The following is a 21,171-nucleotide window of genomic DNA, read 5'->3' as shown; positions in this document are numbered from 1 at the left end:
CTCTTTTCCAACCTGACAAAGGATCTTCAACCTGAAATGCTAACTGTTTATTCTTATATAGATGATGGGTGTTTCCAGAAATTTTACTTATTGTTGAAAGATACATGGGGATGGGAAGGGGCAGAAGTAACTTCAGCAGGGTAAGATACTGGCACAAGCAGCAGCATTCATGAGTTTGTGTTCTCAAACAAGTGACAGCGTATGTGTGGGTACCATCCTTACAAAATTAATTCCGCATTCACCTGTGGGAAACCATGGGGATTGCAAGAGATTCTCCTGATTCTTTGGGAGAAACCAGGGCATCCTGCACTACCTCAGTCTCCGATGAGCAAAGAATGCAAATAGTAATCAGGAAGGGGCCCTGCAGCTGGTGAATGATCTCATTCTTGGAGAGATTAACAATTTGCATTTGAACATTAGGAATTCACAGTAAATCAAGAAGAAAGAGCTAAATAGCGAAGTGAGAAGTTGAAAGTAGACAGAGACTTAGGAAGTAGTTAGGGAAAGGAATGAGTTTGAATAATGTTTTATGAGTTTTATGACCACGCAGAACGTAATATCCAATTGTCTTGAACCTCCATGCTATTAAGCAAAATTTCAATCTGCCCGGACAACATGAAAGCTAGCACTCAACAGCAATGCCTTATTAAAGTAATTCGACCCAAGCATCTTCCGCTCCTCAGAAATGCAGTGGAAGCAGAACAAGCCTCATTGAAAGACATGATATTCCTTTATTGATCCCAAAGGAAATTAGTGTCACAGTATCATTACAGGTGCACAGATATACAAATATTAGAGAAGTAGGAATGTAAAAAAATAAGTTACCTCAACATTCTAACAGGAGGGGGTTATTACTTCCCTGGCTATAGGTTGACTCATTATACAGCCATATGGCCAAGGTCAAGAACAACCTCATACAGTGTTCTTTGAAGCAGCATAGCTGTCTTAGCCTATTCCTAAAAGTGCTCCTCTGTTCATCCAAGGTAGCATGCAGAAGGCGAGAAACATGGTCCAGAATTGCCAGGATTTTCCATAGGGTCCTTTGTTCCACCACAGCCTCTGATGTGTCCACTTTGACTCCCAGCACAGAGACAGCCTTTCTAATCAGTTTATTGAGCCTATTGGCATCACCCGTGTTAGTACCACTGTCTCAGCACACCATTGCATACAAGATGGTTCTGGTGACAACAGACTGGTAGAACACATGAAGCAGAGGCCTGCATATTCCGAAGGACCTCAATATCCTCAGGAAGTAGAGGCGACCCTGGCCCTTCTTGTACACAGCCAGTGTTGGTGCTCCACTCAAGTCTGTATTCCAGGTGCACTTACAGGTACTTGGAGGTGGTGAGGACCTACAAGTCCTCACCATCAATAATAACAAGCACTACTGCAGGCTTAGTCTTACTAAAGTCTATCACCATCTCCTTTGTCTTATTGATGTTGAGCCGCAGATAAGTCAGCTTGCACCATTTGACAAAGCCCTCCACCAGGGTCCTGTATTCATTCTCCCACCCTCCCTTTATACACCCCAACTATTGCTGCGTCATTACAGAATTTCTGCAGATGACGTGACCTAGTGTTGTGTCAGAGGTTTACAGGGTAAACAGGAAAGGAGCCAATTCAGTCCCGTGGGGCTCCAATGCTGCTTATAGCCATGTCTGACACACAGTTCTGAAGCTGCACAAACTGTGGTCTGCCAGTCATTCCATTATCCAGGATACAATGGAAATGCCAACCTGCACTGAATGGAGCTTTTCACCCCAGCGAGGGCTGTATGACATTGAAGACATTTGAGAAATTAAAAACATGATCCTCACAGTGCTTATCCAAATAAGAGAAGGTTCTGTTCAGCAGGTAGATGATAGCATCATCAACTCCAATGTGTGCCTGGTAGGCTAACTGCAGGGGATTGAGGCTGATCTGACCAGGGAATGGAGGTGAGCCAGCACCAGCCTCTCTAGGGTCTTCATGATGGTGAGAGATCAGGGCTACTGGATGGTAGTCATTCAAGACTTTTGGTTGGCCCTTCTTGGTACTGGGACCACACATGATGTTTTCCACACAGTCGGGACCCTTTCCAAGCTGAAATTCATAGGAAAAACACTGTATAGCAGCATCAGCCAGGAATGTGGCTATAGAATCCTTTGTGAACTAGACATGTCCTCTGAAAGTGCATCTTCCCAGTTGACGTGAAGGTAAATTTTATTAACAATTAGGTATGGTATGACCAAACAAATTATTCCGTTGCAAGTGAACATACAAAACAAGTTTTGACCAATCAACATAATTTACCATAGCATTAAAATATGCTGCACTTCTTAACCTGTGATCATACATTATTTTGACAAAATTTTGAATTTTTCAGCATTTCTAATCCCTTTGAAGTTGGTATAAACATAAAAAATAAAATAATTTTGTAATTCATTATATTCTTCTACAAACTGCAGCGGAGGACCAAATTCAGCAATGGAACAGCTGGGTTTTACTCTACTACATCCCTGCAACGTAGTAGCATATTCGGCTGACTCGAAGTTAACAACTATTATCAACATTTTCATGACACTGGATGGAAATACCAGTTCCAAATGAATTTTAAGTATAAATATATAGATTTAATAGTACTAGACTTGTTTTTGTACCTGTTATTCGACCATTATGTTCCTTCAGTTCATGATTCTTGACCCACTGATTTCCACTTTTCTTATAAATATGAACCTCGTGGTTATTGGGACTCAGTGCTATCTCTGTAGAAACAAGAAAAAAAATCATGAGAAGTCCCAATATACAAATCAGTGACATTTGTATATGAGATATACAAGGATAAGATCTAAAATTGATGTGCTCTAAAAGATAAATTTACCAGTTGAGCAAAACTCCGGCTAAACAAATCCTTGTATTGAACTGACTTGACTGCTTGATTCACACTACACCACAATGATCATCGGCAAGTTGGAAGCACAGTATAAACACCTGGTGACTTACCAGAATTGTACATTTACTTGTGTATTAATGTCTGAAATCCTCTGCTATGGAAACGGTAGGTGCAAGATCTACATGCAAGATGCACAAGAGCTAGATAGATCAGCTAGTTGAGTGGTGCCACAGCAACAATCTTGCACTCAACATCAGTAAGAGCAAGGAATTGATTGTGGACTTCAGTAACAGGAAGTCAAGGGAATACACACCAGTCTCATACATATATATACACACACACACATATACATGTGTTATCTATCTCAAGTGTTCAAAACCCATTTGTCACAAACTGAGGTATAGTATATATTTCTTACAACTGGATATCATGTCCTTTAACTTATAATTTCATTTAGATTTTGAGTAAAATCAAATGCCTTAAATTAAAGAAAATCCATGAAATGAATCCAGTTACATTTTAGATAATTATAAACCTTAAATGAGCAAAATACATAAATAACAAGCATAATTCTGGTCTTAATTTTGTGTAACATAGTTCACTGGATTGTCTCACAGTTAAAATACATGAAAAGAAAACAGATACCCAAGATTGCTAATGGTTGGTGGTAAGATTGAGAAAGCTGTACAGCAGTCACATTCAGGGCATTAATGATTTAGCTTTAATTGACATGTAGTTTTATCTGAACACCAAAATTTCAGACATATTTTTGAATAGTCCTAGCTAAAGAAAAGAAACTTACATTTATATCAAGTATTTCAGAAGTCCTCCTGAACTAATGAACTTGGTTGAAACAGCTCTGTGGCAGTCAGCTTTCATGAACAGGAAATTAAATAAATGGCCAGGTAGTGCGTGGCAAGGTAATGTGTTTTTGCTACTACTGGCATTAGGAATATTCCACACTTTCTACAGAAGAGGACAGTTTAGTTATATTCTAAATCTAACCAGAATATGATTTTTGATGTAGATAACATATTAAAAACAGGCAGACAGAATATTCTATAGCTGTATTTCTATCACCCCAAGTATTAAGTACTTCCAACACAGTTAGTTCAAAATTGATAGGGCATGACACTTATTACTTGAATCAATGCAGACCAAGGGCAAGGTATAAGATTCCTGGATCCATTTCTGACACTCAGCTGTACTTTAAAAAAAATTTCTACTACCTCCAACATTCAACATTGTCTGCCAATTAAATATTAGCAATACTAATATCACTGTTCACCATCCAATGATCCTATTATTAATCTCAGTAGAAACAGAAGCTACAGTCCACTTCACATGTAATGGTGTTCTATTATTGATTACGAAAGGTATCTTATTACACACTCGTGACATCACTACACCAACTATTTCAACCTCCATGCCAACACTCACTCCACCCCATCGTAGTGCATCAAATGTTGAATTCTTTATCAATGTCACTCATTCCTCTCCACTTGATAGTTCCTGAAGCATGTCCCATCTTCAAGCCTCTGCCAACTTTGTATTCTATATAACACCAAGTTTAATTCGACCACTTCTTTACACACTGGCCCTTGGTTAAGCAATACACGCAGTCCACAAGTTATAAGGTTTTGTTCCCGAGTATTGTCTGATTCCTTTGCAAGTCAGAAACATTGTTTTATATAGTTACCTATATAAGTATTTCTCTTCTCAGACGTACTATAATTCTTCTACTTCATTGAATATTAAGACGAATGTTATCTATAATTAAACTAATGGACTATATACAATATCTAATCATTAATATCACAAGACTTATTATTACTGTTTTGAAAAATGCTTTAAAAATATGGTAAAATTAACATTAGATTTCCCAGTCAAGCTATCTGCAATTTGGGGAGCCTCTGTACATTGATAAAATTAATTCCATTCTTGTTCTCAACCCTGTTTCTGTAAGTTCTCCCAGACTTATAATCAACTGTATTGGATTTCTGATCTCTTGCTCAACTTTATTTGGTCCATTGACATCTGTTCTCCATTATAAGTTCCAAGACATGGAATTCATTTTCTATAAACCTCTTTTTCTGTCTCAAAACCCATCATTTGAGGAACCCACTCTGAGGAAGGGTCTTGGCCCAAAATGGCAACTGTGTACTCTTTTCCACAGATACTGCCTGAACTGCTGAGTTCCTCCAGCATTTTGTGTGTGTTGCCTTAACTTTCTAGTCCAACATCGCACAAAGTGAGTTCCTGTTAATTTTTGGGGGGTAATAGATGTTCCATGGGACATTTTACTACTTTATAATAGGATTACAGGTGTCCCCCGCTTTTCGAACGTTCGCTTTATAACACCTCGCTGTTACGAAAGACTTACCTGAGTTGCCTATTTTCGCTAACAGAGGGTGTTTTCACTGTTACGAAAAAAAGGCAGCGCACGCCCCAAGCAGCCAAGCTCCTCCCCCGGAACTGCATTCCAGCCAGCATTACTTAAACATGTGCTTGTGAGCATCTGTGCTTTATGTCGATTTATTTTGAGCATCCGTTAGCAAGATGAGTTCTAAGTTATCGGAAAAGCCTAAAAGAGCTCGTAAGGGTGTTAAACTTAGCGTAAAACTAGACATAATTAAGCGTTTCGATTGTGGTGAACGAAGTAAGGACAAAGTGAGTTTGGCTTGTGGAAGTTGACGAAGATGATGTTGAAGAGGTTTTGGCATCCCATGACCAAGAACTGATAGATGAAGAGCTGATGCAATTGGGAGAGGAAAGGATAACAATCGAAACCGAATGCAGTAGCAAACGGACCGGAAGTGAAGTTGTCCAGGAACTGAATGTGAAGCAACTGCATGAGATTTTCGCTGCAATTAACAACAATGATTGCAGAAAAGTACAACTTTAATTTTGAAAGGGTACGCAAGTACGTAAGAGGAGGAGAAGATGGCGGCGTGAGGGCAGCGCGCGCGGCCTTGCCGGTGATGAATATCTGTTATCTGTCAAGTAGGGGACCATGCACAATTCTGATCTGATGGAGACAGATATGAAAGTACGGAGGAACATCTGGAAAACTTCTGAAATGCCTGCTTCGCTGCTACTGTGTGGTAACCGGAATCTCCGGAGCAGAAGGCCCCAAAATCCTCAGCTTTGTTTCAGCAGCCAGGGCTCGGTCAAAGGTGCTTGGCAGAGGGTGGTGCTCGGGAGGCTGTATCGGAAGGGCTGGTCGGAGGCTCGAAGTTGTTGGACGGATGGACTCTGTGTCGGCTGCTTCCAAGGCATCGGCAAGTTGATGGTGCCTGGCAGGGAGTTTCTCCCTTTTGCCGCCTGCTATCGGGGACTCGAGAGTTGATCAACTTGGGGACTTTTGAGACTTTATTTTTACCGTACCCATGGTTTGTTCTTCATCAAATTATGGTATTGCTTTGCACAGCTGCAACTATATGTTATAATTAAGTGGTTCTGTCAGTGTTAGTCTTTGGTTTGTCCTGTTTTCTGTGATATCACTCTGGAAAAACATTGTATCATTTCTTAATGCATGTATGCATTTCTAAATGACAATAAAAGAGGACTGAGTGTTCTCATAATCTAAAAAAAATATTTAGGGCATATTTGCAGGATGGTTTGAGTGCTTACAAAGAATTCAAAGAACTGTATGATAGAAAAATGCGCGAGGGCTAAGCAGTCAAGCACACTGTTTTTCAAGCCTTCCACATCAGCCACAGCAAATGACGAACCTCGACATCGAGGCAGGCAGACATAGGAGATGACCTGCCTGCCCTGATGGAAACAAACAACGATGAGATAACACCCCAGTGTCCCAACCTCCGACGACTCAGCCTAACACACTATCATCAGTGTGCTCGCTGTCTTCCTGATTCTGGTAAGTGATACTACACTGTACATAATTTCAACTTTACATAGGCTGTGTATTTTTGTGTTATTTGGTATGATTTGGCAGCTTCATAGCTTAAAGGTTACTGGACAGAGTGTTTCTGCCAAGAGCCCCTGCGTGAGATTTTCGCTACGGTGGACAGTGCAGCAGTGTTTGCAGAAAAGAATTTCTACTTTATATAGGCTGTGTATTTATCATATCATTCCTGATTTTGCTATATGCTACTGTTATTTTAGGTTTTGTGTTATTTGGCATGATTTGGTAGTTTATTTTTTGGGTCTGCGAGCGCTCACAAATTTTTTTCCATATAAATAAACTGTAATTGCTTCTTCACTTTACGACATTCCAGCTTATGAACTGCTTCAGATGGCAGGGGAAACCTGTATATAAATATAGGTTGTTGTATGGACTTTTCAAGAGGGTGACAGTTATTAAATAGCTGTCAAATTATTTGAGCAAGTTGGGATGCATTTTCCAGTTATTTCTGTAGTTAATCTAACCTTTCCTTTGTAGCTTCAAATTTGCTTTCCAAAGCATTCACACTAATTACTTAGATAATCATAAATGTGTTTAAGGAAAAGCTCAGTAAGAAAGACAAATAAAAAAGGAATTCTTTCCTGAAAAATGTCTTAGTGTAATTTTATTAATCAAAATAGCTAGTAGAAATACACTTGGCTATTTCAATAACACTGAGTATATGGTTAGAGCCTATGGTCCAATATGACAGCAATGTTACACAGGGGCTATGATTCAGCCTCACAATTAAGATCAGGATGGAAAGTAACCACCATCTTTATCACAATTTACAAGTTTAAAAGGGTCTTAAATGGCAATCCCATTTTTGATCACAAGCATCAACTAAAATAAGAGGACTCTGTTAAAGACAGTTATTAAGTGACATTTGAGGACCACGGAATAGCAAGTGGATTCAAAAACAGATGAGAAGACAGGAAAGACAAAAGTCATCTGTGTCCATGTGACTCCAGAAACGAAGAACTGAGAAACTCAACACCTTCACCTGTTGTTAAATATGGAATTCTGCACTTCATAAGCTCTCGAACTTTTCAGAATCTACTTGATATTGAATAATTTTTTTCCCCATTCTGAAACCAGAGGTTTATGAAAAGAAATGGCTCATTTGTCTCGAACATTGTGTCCATCTTCACAGAAGAAAAATGTTTTAATTACCCTTTATCCTTTTAATCCTCTTATTCTTTATCAAAGTATTCTACATAATGGTCACTGTTTCTGCAAATACTAACACAGGACTGTAGATTACAGTCTTTCAAATCTGCATAAAAACATTTACAGTTGAAGTCAGAAGTTTACAAACACCTTAGCCAAATACATTTAAACTCAGTTTTTCACAATTCCTGACATTTAATCCGAGAAAACATACCATCATAGGTCAGTTAGGATCACTACTTTATTTTAAGAATGTGAAATGTCAGAATAATAGTAGAGAGAATGATTTATTTCAGCTTTTATTTCTTTCATCGCTTTCCCAATGGGTGAGAAGTTTACATACACTTTGTTAGTATTTGGTAGCATTGCCTTTAAATTGTTTAACTTGGGTCAAAAGTTTTGGATGGCCTTCCACAAGCTTCTCACAGTAAGTTTCTGGAATTTTGTTCCATTCCTCCAGACAGAATTGATGTAACTAAGTCAGATTTGTAGACCTCCTTGCTCACACACGCTTTTTCAGTTCTGCCCACAAATTTTCTATCGGATTGAGGTCAGAAAATGATGTCAAGTTCGGTTCATCCTTGGGAGCGATTTCCAAATGCCTGAAGGTACCACGTTCATCTGCACAAACAATAGTACGCAACTATAAACACCATGGGACCACGCAGCCGTCATACAGCTCACGAAGGAGATGCATTCTGTCTCCTAGAGATGAACGTATTTTGGCGCGAAAAGTGCAAATCAATCCCAGAACAACAGCAAAGGACCTTGTGAAGATGCTGGAGAAAACAGGTAGACAAGTATCTATATCCACAGTAAAACGAGTCCTATATCGACATAACCTGAAAGGCTACTCAGCAAGGAAGAAGCCACTGCTCCAAAACCGCCATAAAAAAGCCAGACTACAGTTTGCAAGTGCACATGGGGACAAAGATCTTACTTTTTGGAGAAATGTCCTCTGGTCTGATGAAACAAAAATTGAACTGTTTGGCCATAATGACTATCATTACGTTTTCCAATTCAAGATTCAAAAAACTTTATTGTCATTCTAACCATACATTAGCTCTGCAGGGCAGAATGAGACAGCGTTTCTCAGGGGCAGTGCAATCATAATATAACAAACGCAACACTAAATAATAAACATAACAATAAATAGTAAAACACAACAGCCACATGTCAGTTAAAATCAGTTATAAGTGTCCAGTGCAAGTTAAAAGTGTCCAAAGCAGAGTCAGGTGGAGCAGCTATTTAGCAGTCTGACTGCCTGTGGGAGGAAGCTGTTTAGTAGCCTTGTGGTTTTAGTTTTGATGCTCCTGTAACGTTTGCCTGATGGCAGAAGAACAAACAGCTCATGGAGAGGGTGTGAGGGGTCTTTAATGATGTACCGTGTCTTCTGGAGGCATCGACTCTGAAAGAGGTCTTGGACAGAAGGTAGGAGACTCCAATAACCTTCTCTGCTCCCCTAACCACCCTCTGCAAGGCTTTTTTGTCGACAGCACTGCAGCTGGAGTACCAAGTTGTGATGCAAAAGGTCAGCACACTCTCAACCACGCCTCTGTAGAATGTAGTTAAGATGTTAGTGGGGAGTGATGCTTGCTTAAGCTTCCTCAGAAAGTGCAATCTCTGCTGGGCCCATTTCACAATCCCAGTGGTGTTCCTGGACCAGGTGAGATTGTCCAAGATCTGCACCCCAAGAAACTTGATGTTTTCCACTCTCTCCACTGTGGAGCCGCTGATGCTGAGGGGTGTGTGCTCAGACTGAGACCATCTGAAATCGACGATCATCTCCTTGGTTTTGGTGACATTAAGCATCAAGTTGTTATCCCTGCACCAGCTCTCTAGGTGCTTGACTTCCTCACTGTACATAGTTTCATCATTTTTGCTGATGAGCCCCACCACTGTGGTATCATCTGCAAATTTAATGATCAGGTTCTCCTTGAATCTGGCTGCACAGTCATGTGTTAGCAGTGTAAACAGCAATGGGCTAAGCACACAGCCTTGTGGGGATCCAGTGCTCAGCGTGGAGTCAAAGATGTTCCTGCCAACACAGACTGACTGTGGTCTCTCTGTCAAGAAATCCAGAATCCAGCAACACATGGCAGTGCTAAGGCCAAGCAGCGACAGCTGAGGAAAAAGAGAGAGGCTTGCAAGCCGAAGAACACTATCCCAACCATGAAGCATGGGGATGGCAGCATCATGTTGTGGGGGTGCTTTGCTGCAGGAGGGACTGGTGCACTTCACAAAATACATGGCATCATGAGGAAGAAAAATTATGTGGATATATTGAAGCAACTTCTCAAGACATCAGCCAGGAAGTTAAAGCTTGGTCACAAATGTGTCTTCCAAATGGACAATGACCCCAAGCATACCTCCAAAGTTGTGGAAAAATTGCTTAAGGACAACAAAGTCAAGGTATTGGAGCGGCCATCACAAAGCCCTGACCTCAATCCGATAGAAAATTTGTGGGCAGAACTGAAAAGGCGTGTGCAAGCAAGGAGGCCTACAAACCTGACTCAGTTACACCAGTTCTGTCTGGAGGAATGGAACAAAATTCCAGCAACTTACTGTGAGAAGCTTGTGGAAGGCTATCCAAAACGTTTGACCCAAGTTAAACAATTTAAAGGCAATGCTACCAAATACTAACAAAGTGTATGTAAACTTCTGACCCACTGGGAAAGCGATGAAAGAAATAAAAGCTGAAATAAATCATTCTCTCTACTATTATTCTGACATTTCACGTTCTTAAAATAAAGTAGTGATCCTAACTGACACAAGACAGGGAATGTTTTCTCGGATTAAATGTCAGGAATTGTGAAAAACTTGAGCTTAAATGTATTTGGCTAAGGTGTATGTAAACTTCTGACTTCAACTGCAAGGCTACATTTAATATGACTTCTCAGACACACTTTCTTCTAAATTCATTAAAAGGTAGTGTAAATGGTTTCATTTTATGGATTCATAATTGTCTCTTCTGAAAGTCCTGCTGACTAATTCAGCTTATTTTCTCCTTGTCTAAATGTTAATTCCCAAAAAAATATTGCCTAATTATCTAGAGATATAATGCTAACTAACCCGTTAAAATAAACATCTTCATTCCTTACTGTTAATAATTTCTCCTTTGGCTCCTCCCACTTTCTCCAAACTAAAGGTGTAACTATGGGCACCCGTATGGGTCCTAGCTATGCCTGCCTTTTTGTTGGCTTTGTGGAACAATCTATGTTCCATGCCTATTCTGGTATCTGTCCCCCACTTTTCCTTCGCTACATCGACGACTGCATTGGCACTGCTTCCCGCACGCATGCTGAGCTCGTTGACTTTATTAACTTTGCCTCCAACTTTCACCCTGCCCTCAAGTTTACCTGGTCCATTTCCAACACCTCCCTCCCCTTTCTAGATCTTCCTGTCTCTGTCTCTGGAGACAGCTTATCCACTGATGTCTACTATAAGCCTACTGACTCTCACAGCTATCCGGACTATTCCTGTTCTCACCCTGTCTCTTGCAAAAATGCCATCCCCTTCTTGCAATTCCTCCGTCTCTGCCGCATCTGCTCTCAGGATGAGGGTTTTTATTCCAGGACGAGGGAAATGTCTTCCTTTTTTAAAGAAAGGGGCTTCCCTTCCTCCACCATCAACTCTGCTCTCAAACGCATCTCCCTCATTTCACGCACATCTGCTCTCACTCCATCCTCCCGCCACCCCACTAGGAATAGGGTTCCCCTGGTCCTCACCTACGACCCCACCAGCCTCCGGATCCAACATATTATTTTCCATAACTTCTGCCACCTCCAACAGGATCCCACCACTAAGCACATCTTTCCCTCCCCCCCTTTCTGCTTTCCGCAGGGATCGCTCCCGATGCGACTCCCTTGTCCATTCGTCCCCCCCATCCCTCCCCACTGATCTCCCTCCTGGCACTTATCCTTGTAAGCAGAACAAGTGCTACACATGCCCTTACACTTCCTCCCTTACCACCACTCAGGGCCCCAGACAGTCCTTCCAGGTGAGGCAACACCTCACCTGTGAGTCGGCTGGGGTGATATACTGCGTCCAGTGCTCCCGATGTGGCCTTCTATATATTGGCGAGACCTGACGCAGACTGGGAGACCGCTTCGCTGAACACCTACGCTCTGTCTGCCAGAGAAAGCAGGATCTCCCAGTGGCCACACATTTTAATTCCACATCCCATTCCCATTCTGACATGTCTATCCACGGCCTCCTCTACTGTAAAGATGAAGCCACACTCAGGTTGGAGGAACAACACCTTGTAATCCGTCTGGGTAGCCTCCAACCTGACAGCATGAACATTGACTTCTCTAACTTCCGCTAATGCCCCACTTCCCCCTCGTACCCCATCTGTTATTTATTTTTATACACACATTCTTTCTCTCCTTTTTCTCCCTCTGTCCCTCTGACTATACCCCTTGCCCATCCTCTGGTTCCCCCCCACCCCCTCTCCCGCCCGTCTTTCTCCCTGGGCCTCCTGTCCCATGATCCTTTCATATCCCTTTTGCCAATCACCTATCCAGCTCTTGGCTCCATCCCTCCCCCTCCTGTCTTCTCCTATCATTTTGGATCTCCCCCTCCCCCTCCCACTTTCAAATCTCTTACTAACTCTTCCTTCAGTTAGTCCTGACGAAGGATCTCGGCCTGAAATGTCGACCGTACCTCTTCCTAGAGATGCTGCCTGGCCTGCTGCGTTCACCAGCAACTTTGATGTGTGTTACTTGGATCTTCATTGGTTACTTTCTGTACTCTGACAACACTGATTTAAAATGAACACTATTACTCCTGAAATACAAAGGTGGATTCCATCAGGGGTCAGCCTTGTTTTCCTTCACAACAACAAATTATCGTTTATAAAGAAAAAGAACTTTAGTTCATTACAATATTACCTATTTTGCTCTCAGCCACCACAATTCACTAGTTTTGACAATTTGTTCAGAAAAGGCTAATGTAAAACAGTTATTAAATGCCTAATCTATTTTCTTATTTTTTCTATGAGTTGATAATTTTCATACTTCAGCTATATCAACCTTGCCTGTGATATTTCAAGTTAACTGATATGCTTACAAAATAGTCGTTCCTTTTAACAAAAGTACCTACAGATATCTTGGGGAAAAATGCTGTAATAGGAGTGTTACAGCATTTTATCTTGTAAATTATCTCTCCTGTGTACAACCTTAATTATAAGGGTATACTGTACTTTAACCAAGCTTGTTCTTCCACTGAGAGCTTGTGCAGGATACTGAGTCATCCATACAGCTGAGAACATGTCACCATGCTCCTCTGGACCTTTGCTCTTTTAAATCCCTGTTGGGGGGGGGGGGGCGTTTCCTCTCATTGAAACCGGAGAAATAATATATCAGATCATGAAAAGGCAACATAACTTCATTGGACATGTGATAAGGAAAGAGGAGTTAGAACACATGGTAATTATGGGAAAGATTGAAGGGAAGAAAGCAAAAGGAAGGCAAAGACAAATGATAATGGAGACAGCAGCCAGAGAACTGGAAATGAAGACCAATGAATTGATCCACTTGACCCGAAAGAGGAGTGTGTTGACTCGAAACATGACACCTGATGATACTGCACTTTGAAATGTACTGTCTCATACAATTACATTTACAAAGTTTTCTCGGGGCAACTACCACATTCCTGAGCAGTAAAAATATTCTTAACATGTGTCTAACTAGTCATCAACCCATTAGCCACTCCCAAACAAATAAAGGTGTGTGTAGTACTTTTCATACATATTAAATTGAGCCTTTTTAAAAGTACCACCAGGAATTCTGAACAGTCTCAAGTAATTTATCAACTGTGCAGATTATTTTGAATGCAATGATTTTACCAGGGTTTGGTTCACAAGGATGTGAATTGATACTTTACCAGATATGCTAGTTTTGGATCTAACTAGCTACATTATATTCCATCACAAAGGCAACATTTTTGAATTTACCTTTTTACCAGAAACTGAAATTAAAACTAGAAGTCAGCACAAACATCATACTCACCGAATACAATATACTATTGGCATAAACAAACAGGCCACCTATTTTTACATAGGGCACTGACCATTCTTATTTATTTGGATGGACATCATAAAATATGACTTACGTGTCCGATCTTGATTCCAAGCATGACATGTGATTGGTTCAAACAAGAATTGATGGCGAGACATTCTACTTTCAAATCTTCTTACGGCCTTAACTGAACCTTAAGGTATTATAAAGATTGAAATAACATTTCAGTATTTTGAACACAATGTAAAGTTAATTTAAATCACAATTATAGAACATAGAATAGTACAGCACAGTACAGACCCTTCGGCCCACAACATTGTGCCGACCCTTAAACCCTACCTCCCATATAACCCCCCCCACCTTAAATTCCTCCATATACCCATCTAGCAGTCTCTTAAATTTCACTAGTGTATCTGCCTCCACCATTGACTCAGGCAGTGCGTTCCACGCACCAATCACTCAGCAATTTCAGCAATCTTTTCCAAATTACTTATAGAAAGGAACCAACCAATTCTTCACAGCAACAACAGCTAAACGACATCAACTAAGCAGGGATTTCTTTAAAAACCAAAGTGAATAACTGTTAAACATTCCATTCCAAATAATTACTTTAGCCCTGGAGTATTTCAGGTGGGAAAAAAAAACACACACTTGTGTAGAAGAGAATAATTACTTTAGTACTACTAGCACATTTTTTTTCTGAAATACTCCAGGAACAATCTAATATCAACTGACCACATTTTAAAAGTTTCTAATCTGAGATGCTCTATTACTGTCAGAGACAATGCATTCCCAGGCAGAAATATGAGGCAGTTGTTCTACTTTGTTCCCTCTGATTATGTTGCTGAATAAACAGGACTGAGCAGAAGGCATGATTTAGAATGCTAGCCTAAGATATATGGTGCAAGTTTAGGTTCATATCACTGGAGAAAAGGCAGATGCAACCTGAGTTTTGGACACTGCTTTTAACGGGCAAGTGCTCAGAAATCAGAAATTTAACCTTTCCAGAGCAACCATCCACAAACACCTTTACCACTTAAAGATCTAAAAGAAATACAGAATAGAATTATGGTTTTTATTTTGAACACCCACATAAGCTTAATCAACTAGTTCCAACAATTTATAAACAAGTTGCTAAAGACCAATGCAATCCATTAAGATTGTCTCAAGATTAAAACTTCTAAGCATTGCTCATCCATTGTCTTCATCAAAACATATCCCTGCTCTCTCAAAACGGATCTACTCTGTGCATCGTTTACTGAGTTGGCGGAGACAAAGTATTGGAACTGATATTTCATGTCAGAAAAAAAGTAGTCTGACTTCCTGGGTTGAGGATTTTTGCTTCTACCTCATGGTGCCTAACAGGCCACTTTGGAATCTTTTTTGGAAGATTGGGAGATGCTTAATGGAGTGAGATGGAAGATGGTGCATTCTTTCCATTAGTGATGATGGGTTTCATGATATTCTACAAGAAAGTCAGTTTTTGTTAATGTGTTTCATGCTCCTTCCCCATTTTGATCAAACCTGCATCAAGGACTCCATTGGGTGAAATATTTGGACATTTTCCCCTTGCCTTTTTAGTAATCTCTTGGTATATTCATTTGGAGCAGAGTTTCTCTTTGGAAGTTCTCTATCCTGCATGCAAACAATGTGAACACCAAATGGCAATAGCTAACTGCATTAAAGCCTCATTGCTTGGGGACACTGGCCTGGGAGACTGTGCCAATCACATCCTGTGCTGGAGTTACAGGATTATGAAGGAACATTATTGGTTGTACCTGGGACTTTCTGAAATGCAGTGATCAATGTTGTGAAGTAGACCATAAGCTTTATGTCAGGTTTGAGACCATCTCAGACATAAATCTAACACATAAAGGCATACAACCGTGATTCAAACTTCTGGTTTCAACAAAGTCTCAATCTCAGTGCAGACTAGGATCCAGCTGTGTCATCATTCCCAGTCTGTCTTGTTGCAATATTGCGTTTCACCACCAACAAGCTTCTCACTGGAATAGGCTTTATCTAGAAAATGAATGGGAAATTGTTCAACCTCCACCATTTCTACTCATTTGGAAGCTAAGCAAGTTATTGTTAATTCATTCACTGAAGTGGAAGTCAAAACGGGCCTTAAACAAACATCTACTACTAGTTTCCTGCTGACCTGCTTCCATTGTGTAACACCATCCCCAACAATAAAGATCTAGGAGACCCTAAAAATAGAATGAACCACAGCCCACATCTCAGGAGTGAATTTTCAGCAAAGACAGACATTACTTGTACCTCATCACCAATTCCTGTGAGAGAACAACTCTACGTTTCAAGAAAGATCTACCATAGTATAACTGAGTTTACTTATTTAGAGACAGAGCATAGCAATAAGGCCATTTAGGCTCAATGAGTCTGCATCTCCCATGTGACCAATTAACCTAATTTATAGGCCTTTGGTGTGGAATGAAACCAGAGCACCCAGGGGAAACCCATGTAGTCACGGGGAGAACATACAGACTTCTTACCAACAACAGCAGAATTGAACCAAGGTAACTGGCACTGTAATAGTGCTACACTATCAACTAAACTGCCGTGAATTGTCATAAATTACCAATTTGAACTAAACATTTTGCCATGTTTGCACTGTGGCAGCAAGTTTAAAAATATATTCAGCGCATTAAGGTTAAAGAGTATGATTCAACCAATTATCTGTACAAGTCAAAGTGTTAAGTACAGTAGAATAAGTTTATTTTCAAAAGTTTTAAAGTGAAATTTGAGATGTCATTCAATTGGATAATAAAATTCAATCAAAATATCCAGTTGATTAAAAAAAAGTTCAGATCATGAACATTATGTTGATAATATGGAGATAAACAGTAAATGCATAGATTTATGAAAATGTAGCAATGTAAAGGCGAGGCTTATGCAGCTGCTTTGGAGTAAAGAATCATACAGCACAGAAACAGCCCATTCCACTCAACTCAACCAACCATGTTGTCCAGCAAGCTAGTCTCATTTGCCCACAGTCCTCTACATCTCTCAACCTTCTATCCACGTACCTATCTAGATAGTTTTTAAATATTGCTAACGTGTCTATCACAACCACTAATTTCTGGTCGCTCATTCCAAAAAAAAAAATGCACCACCCTTTGCATAAGGATACTTCTCTGATGTCTTTTAAATCTTTTGCCTCTCATCTTAAAACAGTGCCTTCCTGTTTTAGCAGTCCCTCCCTGGAAAAAAAGGCTATGCACCTTCACCCTGCCAATGCCCCTTATGATCTTATATACAGAATCTCTACCAGGTCACTCCTTTCTGTACAGCATTTTATAGGAGGCATTGCTAAATACATCATAAAACTACATTGTATGAGAAATACTAATGTACCCTATGATTTTCTAATCCTCTGATTTTAACTGCCTCTAATGCATTCTTTAAAATCAATATTTCACTTTCAAGGAGACTTGGTTTGCAGTAGAACACAGGTAACAGTTTTGCTGTAAAAGACTAAACAGTGTCAATGCTTTGCCATTTAGATAATGGCGCTATGGTACCATCTATAGTTGAATTACAGTCAGCAATTGTTATAATGCTTACGCTGTCTGGAATGGGCAGTTGGCAGGATATAAAAATTGCTGTAATAAATTTACTTTGTGTGCATTCTGCTCCTTTTCATCAGTGATAGTTTTCAGTTGGAAGTTTTGAGAAACTACAAAACTGAGTACCAGAGAGCATTAATAGACTAAATGATGGCAATTTTCATAGGTCAAATATACTTCTGATGTCGTTAGCAACACAGTCAAGATGCTAGAGGAATTCAGCAGGTCAGGAGCATCTACAGACGGAAATAAACAGTTAACGATTCAGGCCAAGCCTCTTCATCTGGACTGCTATCTAGCTTGCTCACTCATCTCCTATTTCATTATCCTTTCTCAGAGAGTCATTCTCTCGCATCTCCACTATTTCATTTTTCTCTTCATCTCGCAAAATTGGTGTTTTATCTCTAGTTTTTGCTCCCTTTGATGAAAAGATAATTGACCTGAAATATCGGTGCTTTTCACCCCATAGATGCTGCCTGACATGCAAAAGATACTGGAAATAAGCATTAATTTCCAAAGTTCTGCCTTTTGCAGTTTTTCTTAAAACTGAGTTTCCATTTTAAAATAAGGGTTGTTTCTACAAGTATCCATATGATCTTGTGCAATGTGTAGAGGAAAAAAAGCAGTGTGATGCAATGTACAACTGGAATAAATCGCATCATTTACTGCCCTTTAATTTTTTTGTGAATTTGAAAAAGGACAGTCTTTTGGGTTCAGTTGGCAAATGCAGAATCCTGCTCATTAGTTCTAAGGTCATACAAACAACAATAAAAAAAAATGAGTTGTTAATCATTTGTGGCATATTGATGAAGTTTCTGCTCTTCAGGAATTTTTAATGCTTCCCCCCACCCCACAAATAAAAACAAGTTTGGGTCTTGGGTTAACCATACATAATAGATAGCACTTCTGTTAAAAGGCCACTCACTCAGTACTTCACTGAACTATTGGTTTAAATATATTGTCCTTGTAGTGCTCCAAATGAATACTACATGCAGGATTCATAAAAACTACAAAAACAGCACATTCTCAAATGTGATTTTCAAGTAATTTTCTCATAAAACATTTGGTTGGCAGTAATAATGTATTTCTATAAAGTTTTTATCATCTTTATCGAGAACACTTTACATTCCTTCTCTCATATCTCATTGTTCCCCCACCCTATTCGTACTTCAACCTAATGAGTCACATAACAGCACCATGAAGCTAAGAGGTTGTAACAATTTAACTTCAAACACAGAACAAACAACTGTACAACCTTCTGAAGCAAAATGGTATCTAACTGCAAACGCATACGGAAATAAAACAGGCACTCTTTAAAATCAATATTCACCTTTATATACATGTTTTCAGGTACCACAAAAATATTGCAAATGACTTAAAAATTATCTTTCAATGTTTGCTCACTGACATTTCCCTGACCTGGAGGCAGGATATTCAAATACCACCCTAGGGATCTGAACACACCTTACCCTAGATATGCTACATTCTTTGTATGGCTGCCTTTCAGTTTCAGTAAAATTGAGACCCTGTATTTCTCTAGCTGAATGTACTGGACTATTTTGAGAAGAACCAGAAAATCCTGTTCCTAACCAACAAGGCTTCTCAAGCTGCATTATAAAGCTGATCATTTATCTTTCAACTCTTTATTGAACCCAACCATTGTTTTTTTGGCTTGCCTAAATAACAGTAACTGTACTTCAAAGCTATCAATTGGTGCTAAATACTGTGGAACATACTATACAAACAGTAGTAAGTTCCTTTTGGCAAATAACCTAGTTAAATTGTACTTATATTACCTGTGTATTGACTGAATTAAAGACTTTCCAATATTAACACGAGAGGTATTGTGGCAGAATTATCAGTTATCCCAATGACTGATTCTCTCTCCTAGTATAGAGCTCATTATTCTCTATCTAGACCTGACCCATATCTGGAAAAGAATACACGTGAGAACATTTCACATGTCTACTGTGCTCCACTGAATCCCTGTGGCAAAAGCTCACATCAAATGTGAATAAATTGGAGAACATACATCCAAGATCAAAAATATTCAAATAAATTATTTCCATAACTTTATATACTATTGACAAAATTACTGAATTTCCTTGACAAATTTCAAGGGGCATGGACCACTGAAGGAAAATCAGTTCAAACCCTCACTTTTTTTAAAACATTAAAACATTTTGAAAACACAATGATTGTATCAATTACAGTGGCAATAACATGACCAGAATATCGTGGGTAGACACCAGGTTCATTGATATCTAGCCCCCAAACTGTATGGCACACCAATATAGTTAATTCTTAACCAGAATGTTTTTAGCAAGGCACTCGGGGTGGGGCATTAATTGGATATAGACAATAAATACTAATTTTGTCAAGAAGACCAGCATCCCATGAATAAACAAATAAAAGACAAACGATGGCATTCTGTGGAATGCCATCAATTTGACCATAGCCTTTACTACATAACAAGCCTGAAAAAGGTCTGCAACCCAAAACATTAAACTATTTCATCTTCCACGGGTATTGCCTGAACTGTTGTAAAATTCTTAATAACGTTCGTTTCTCTCTCAGGTATCAAGCATCTATTATTTTGATTTTCAATGCCTGAAAATTCTACATCCAGAACTTCCATTCCCTCCTAATAAAGCTAAAAAAACAAGTTTCGACTATAATTGTTAAAGCGGCAAAATAAAAAAAACCACAAGTAACATAGTATCAGGTTTCATTTATTCTAACGATTAAACCATAAACTATATGACCATCGGGAAACTAGTTTTGGCCAGAATTCAGGGAAAAAAACTCCAGTGGAATACGTGAGCGTTACGATTGCCTCGTTGCCCCAGCGAAGCAACAACTCAATGACCTAAATCGTGTTGCCTACTGTGTTTTATGCACTTGTTCTGTCTGCAAGCTTGGGACAACCCCTGAAGCACTGTAAACCTAGGGCAGCCCCAATTCCGGGGGCAGGTCACCAGCGTCCAATCTTTCTCCTTCCTGGGTCTTAGCGGTCATTTCCTCGCCAGTTCCCACGATGTATAACTGGTGGACAGGGCCCTGCCTCACACTGGGCCTGTCGCACAATCACCCTCCTCCTCTTTCTCTCCCTTCTTCTTTCCCCTTCTCCCCTCTTTTCCCTTCCGCCGGTTGCCGGCTTGTTTCCAGCCTAGGCCTCAGCGGTTCCTTTTCCCTTTTGGGAGCGCCCGACATCATTGCCTCACCGTCCTCACACCCCCCGCGTCCTTCCCCTTGGCCAGTATACACCCACCTAGCTCTTACCTGTCGGGGATTGAATTCGCGGACTCTGGTCAGTCGACACGAATTCGGTCACCAGGCGCAGACAGGCTATCAGGATCCGGGAGCGGCACCGCGAACACGCCCGTGCGCGGGTTCTGTGCACGTGAGCGCGCACGCGTCGCACGCAAAGTCCGGTGCTGCGCCCGCAAACATTTGCTAAGGTGCGTCCGCCTCAAACGTGGTTCTTTCGCTCAGTGGGCCTGAAATAATCCAGACCAACAATTCTGCAGCTGGTGGAAATCTGAAATTAGACAGGAAATAATGGCGTTTATCAATAGGTGAGGTGGCATGTCATACTCCTTATTATGATATAGG

General features: G+C 40.1%; 1 protein-coding gene across 3 annotated transcripts in view; it reads right to left on the bottom strand.

Annotated features, from left to right (window-relative positions):
- Positions 1-20,961, bottom strand: part of LOC140203006 (actin-related protein 2/3 complex subunit 1A-B) — a 54,372-nt gene extending 33,411 nt beyond the window's left edge. The window contains exons 1-4 of one of the 3 annotated variants that reach the window (XM_072268687.1): positions 20,839-20,961; positions 15,855-15,991; positions 14,064-14,162; positions 2,640-2,744 (exon numbers count right to left, since the gene is read on the bottom strand). In XM_072268687.1, the coding sequence (XP_072124788.1) occupies positions 2,640-2,744; positions 14,064-14,127 (169 nt within the window). In that variant the 5' untranslated portion in view covers positions 14,128-14,162; positions 15,855-15,991; positions 20,839-20,961. Of the gene's footprint in view, positions 1-2,639; positions 2,745-14,063; positions 14,163-15,747; positions 15,818-15,854; positions 15,992-20,838 lie in introns of those variants that run through there. The other 2 variants (XM_072268686.1, XM_072268685.1) reach the window with 2 other exon arrangements.
- Between the last annotated feature and the right edge of the window lie 210 nt (positions 20,962-21,171).

This window comes from Mobula birostris, chromosome 9 (assembly GCF_030028105.1).
Source record: "Mobula birostris isolate sMobBir1 chromosome 9, sMobBir1.hap1, whole genome shotgun sequence".
Lineage (NCBI taxonomy): Eukaryota > Metazoa > Chordata > Chondrichthyes > Myliobatiformes > Myliobatidae > Mobula > Mobula birostris.
The sequence above is the reverse complement of the archived record's forward strand: the minus strand, read 5'-3'. Positions and strand labels throughout refer to the sequence as shown.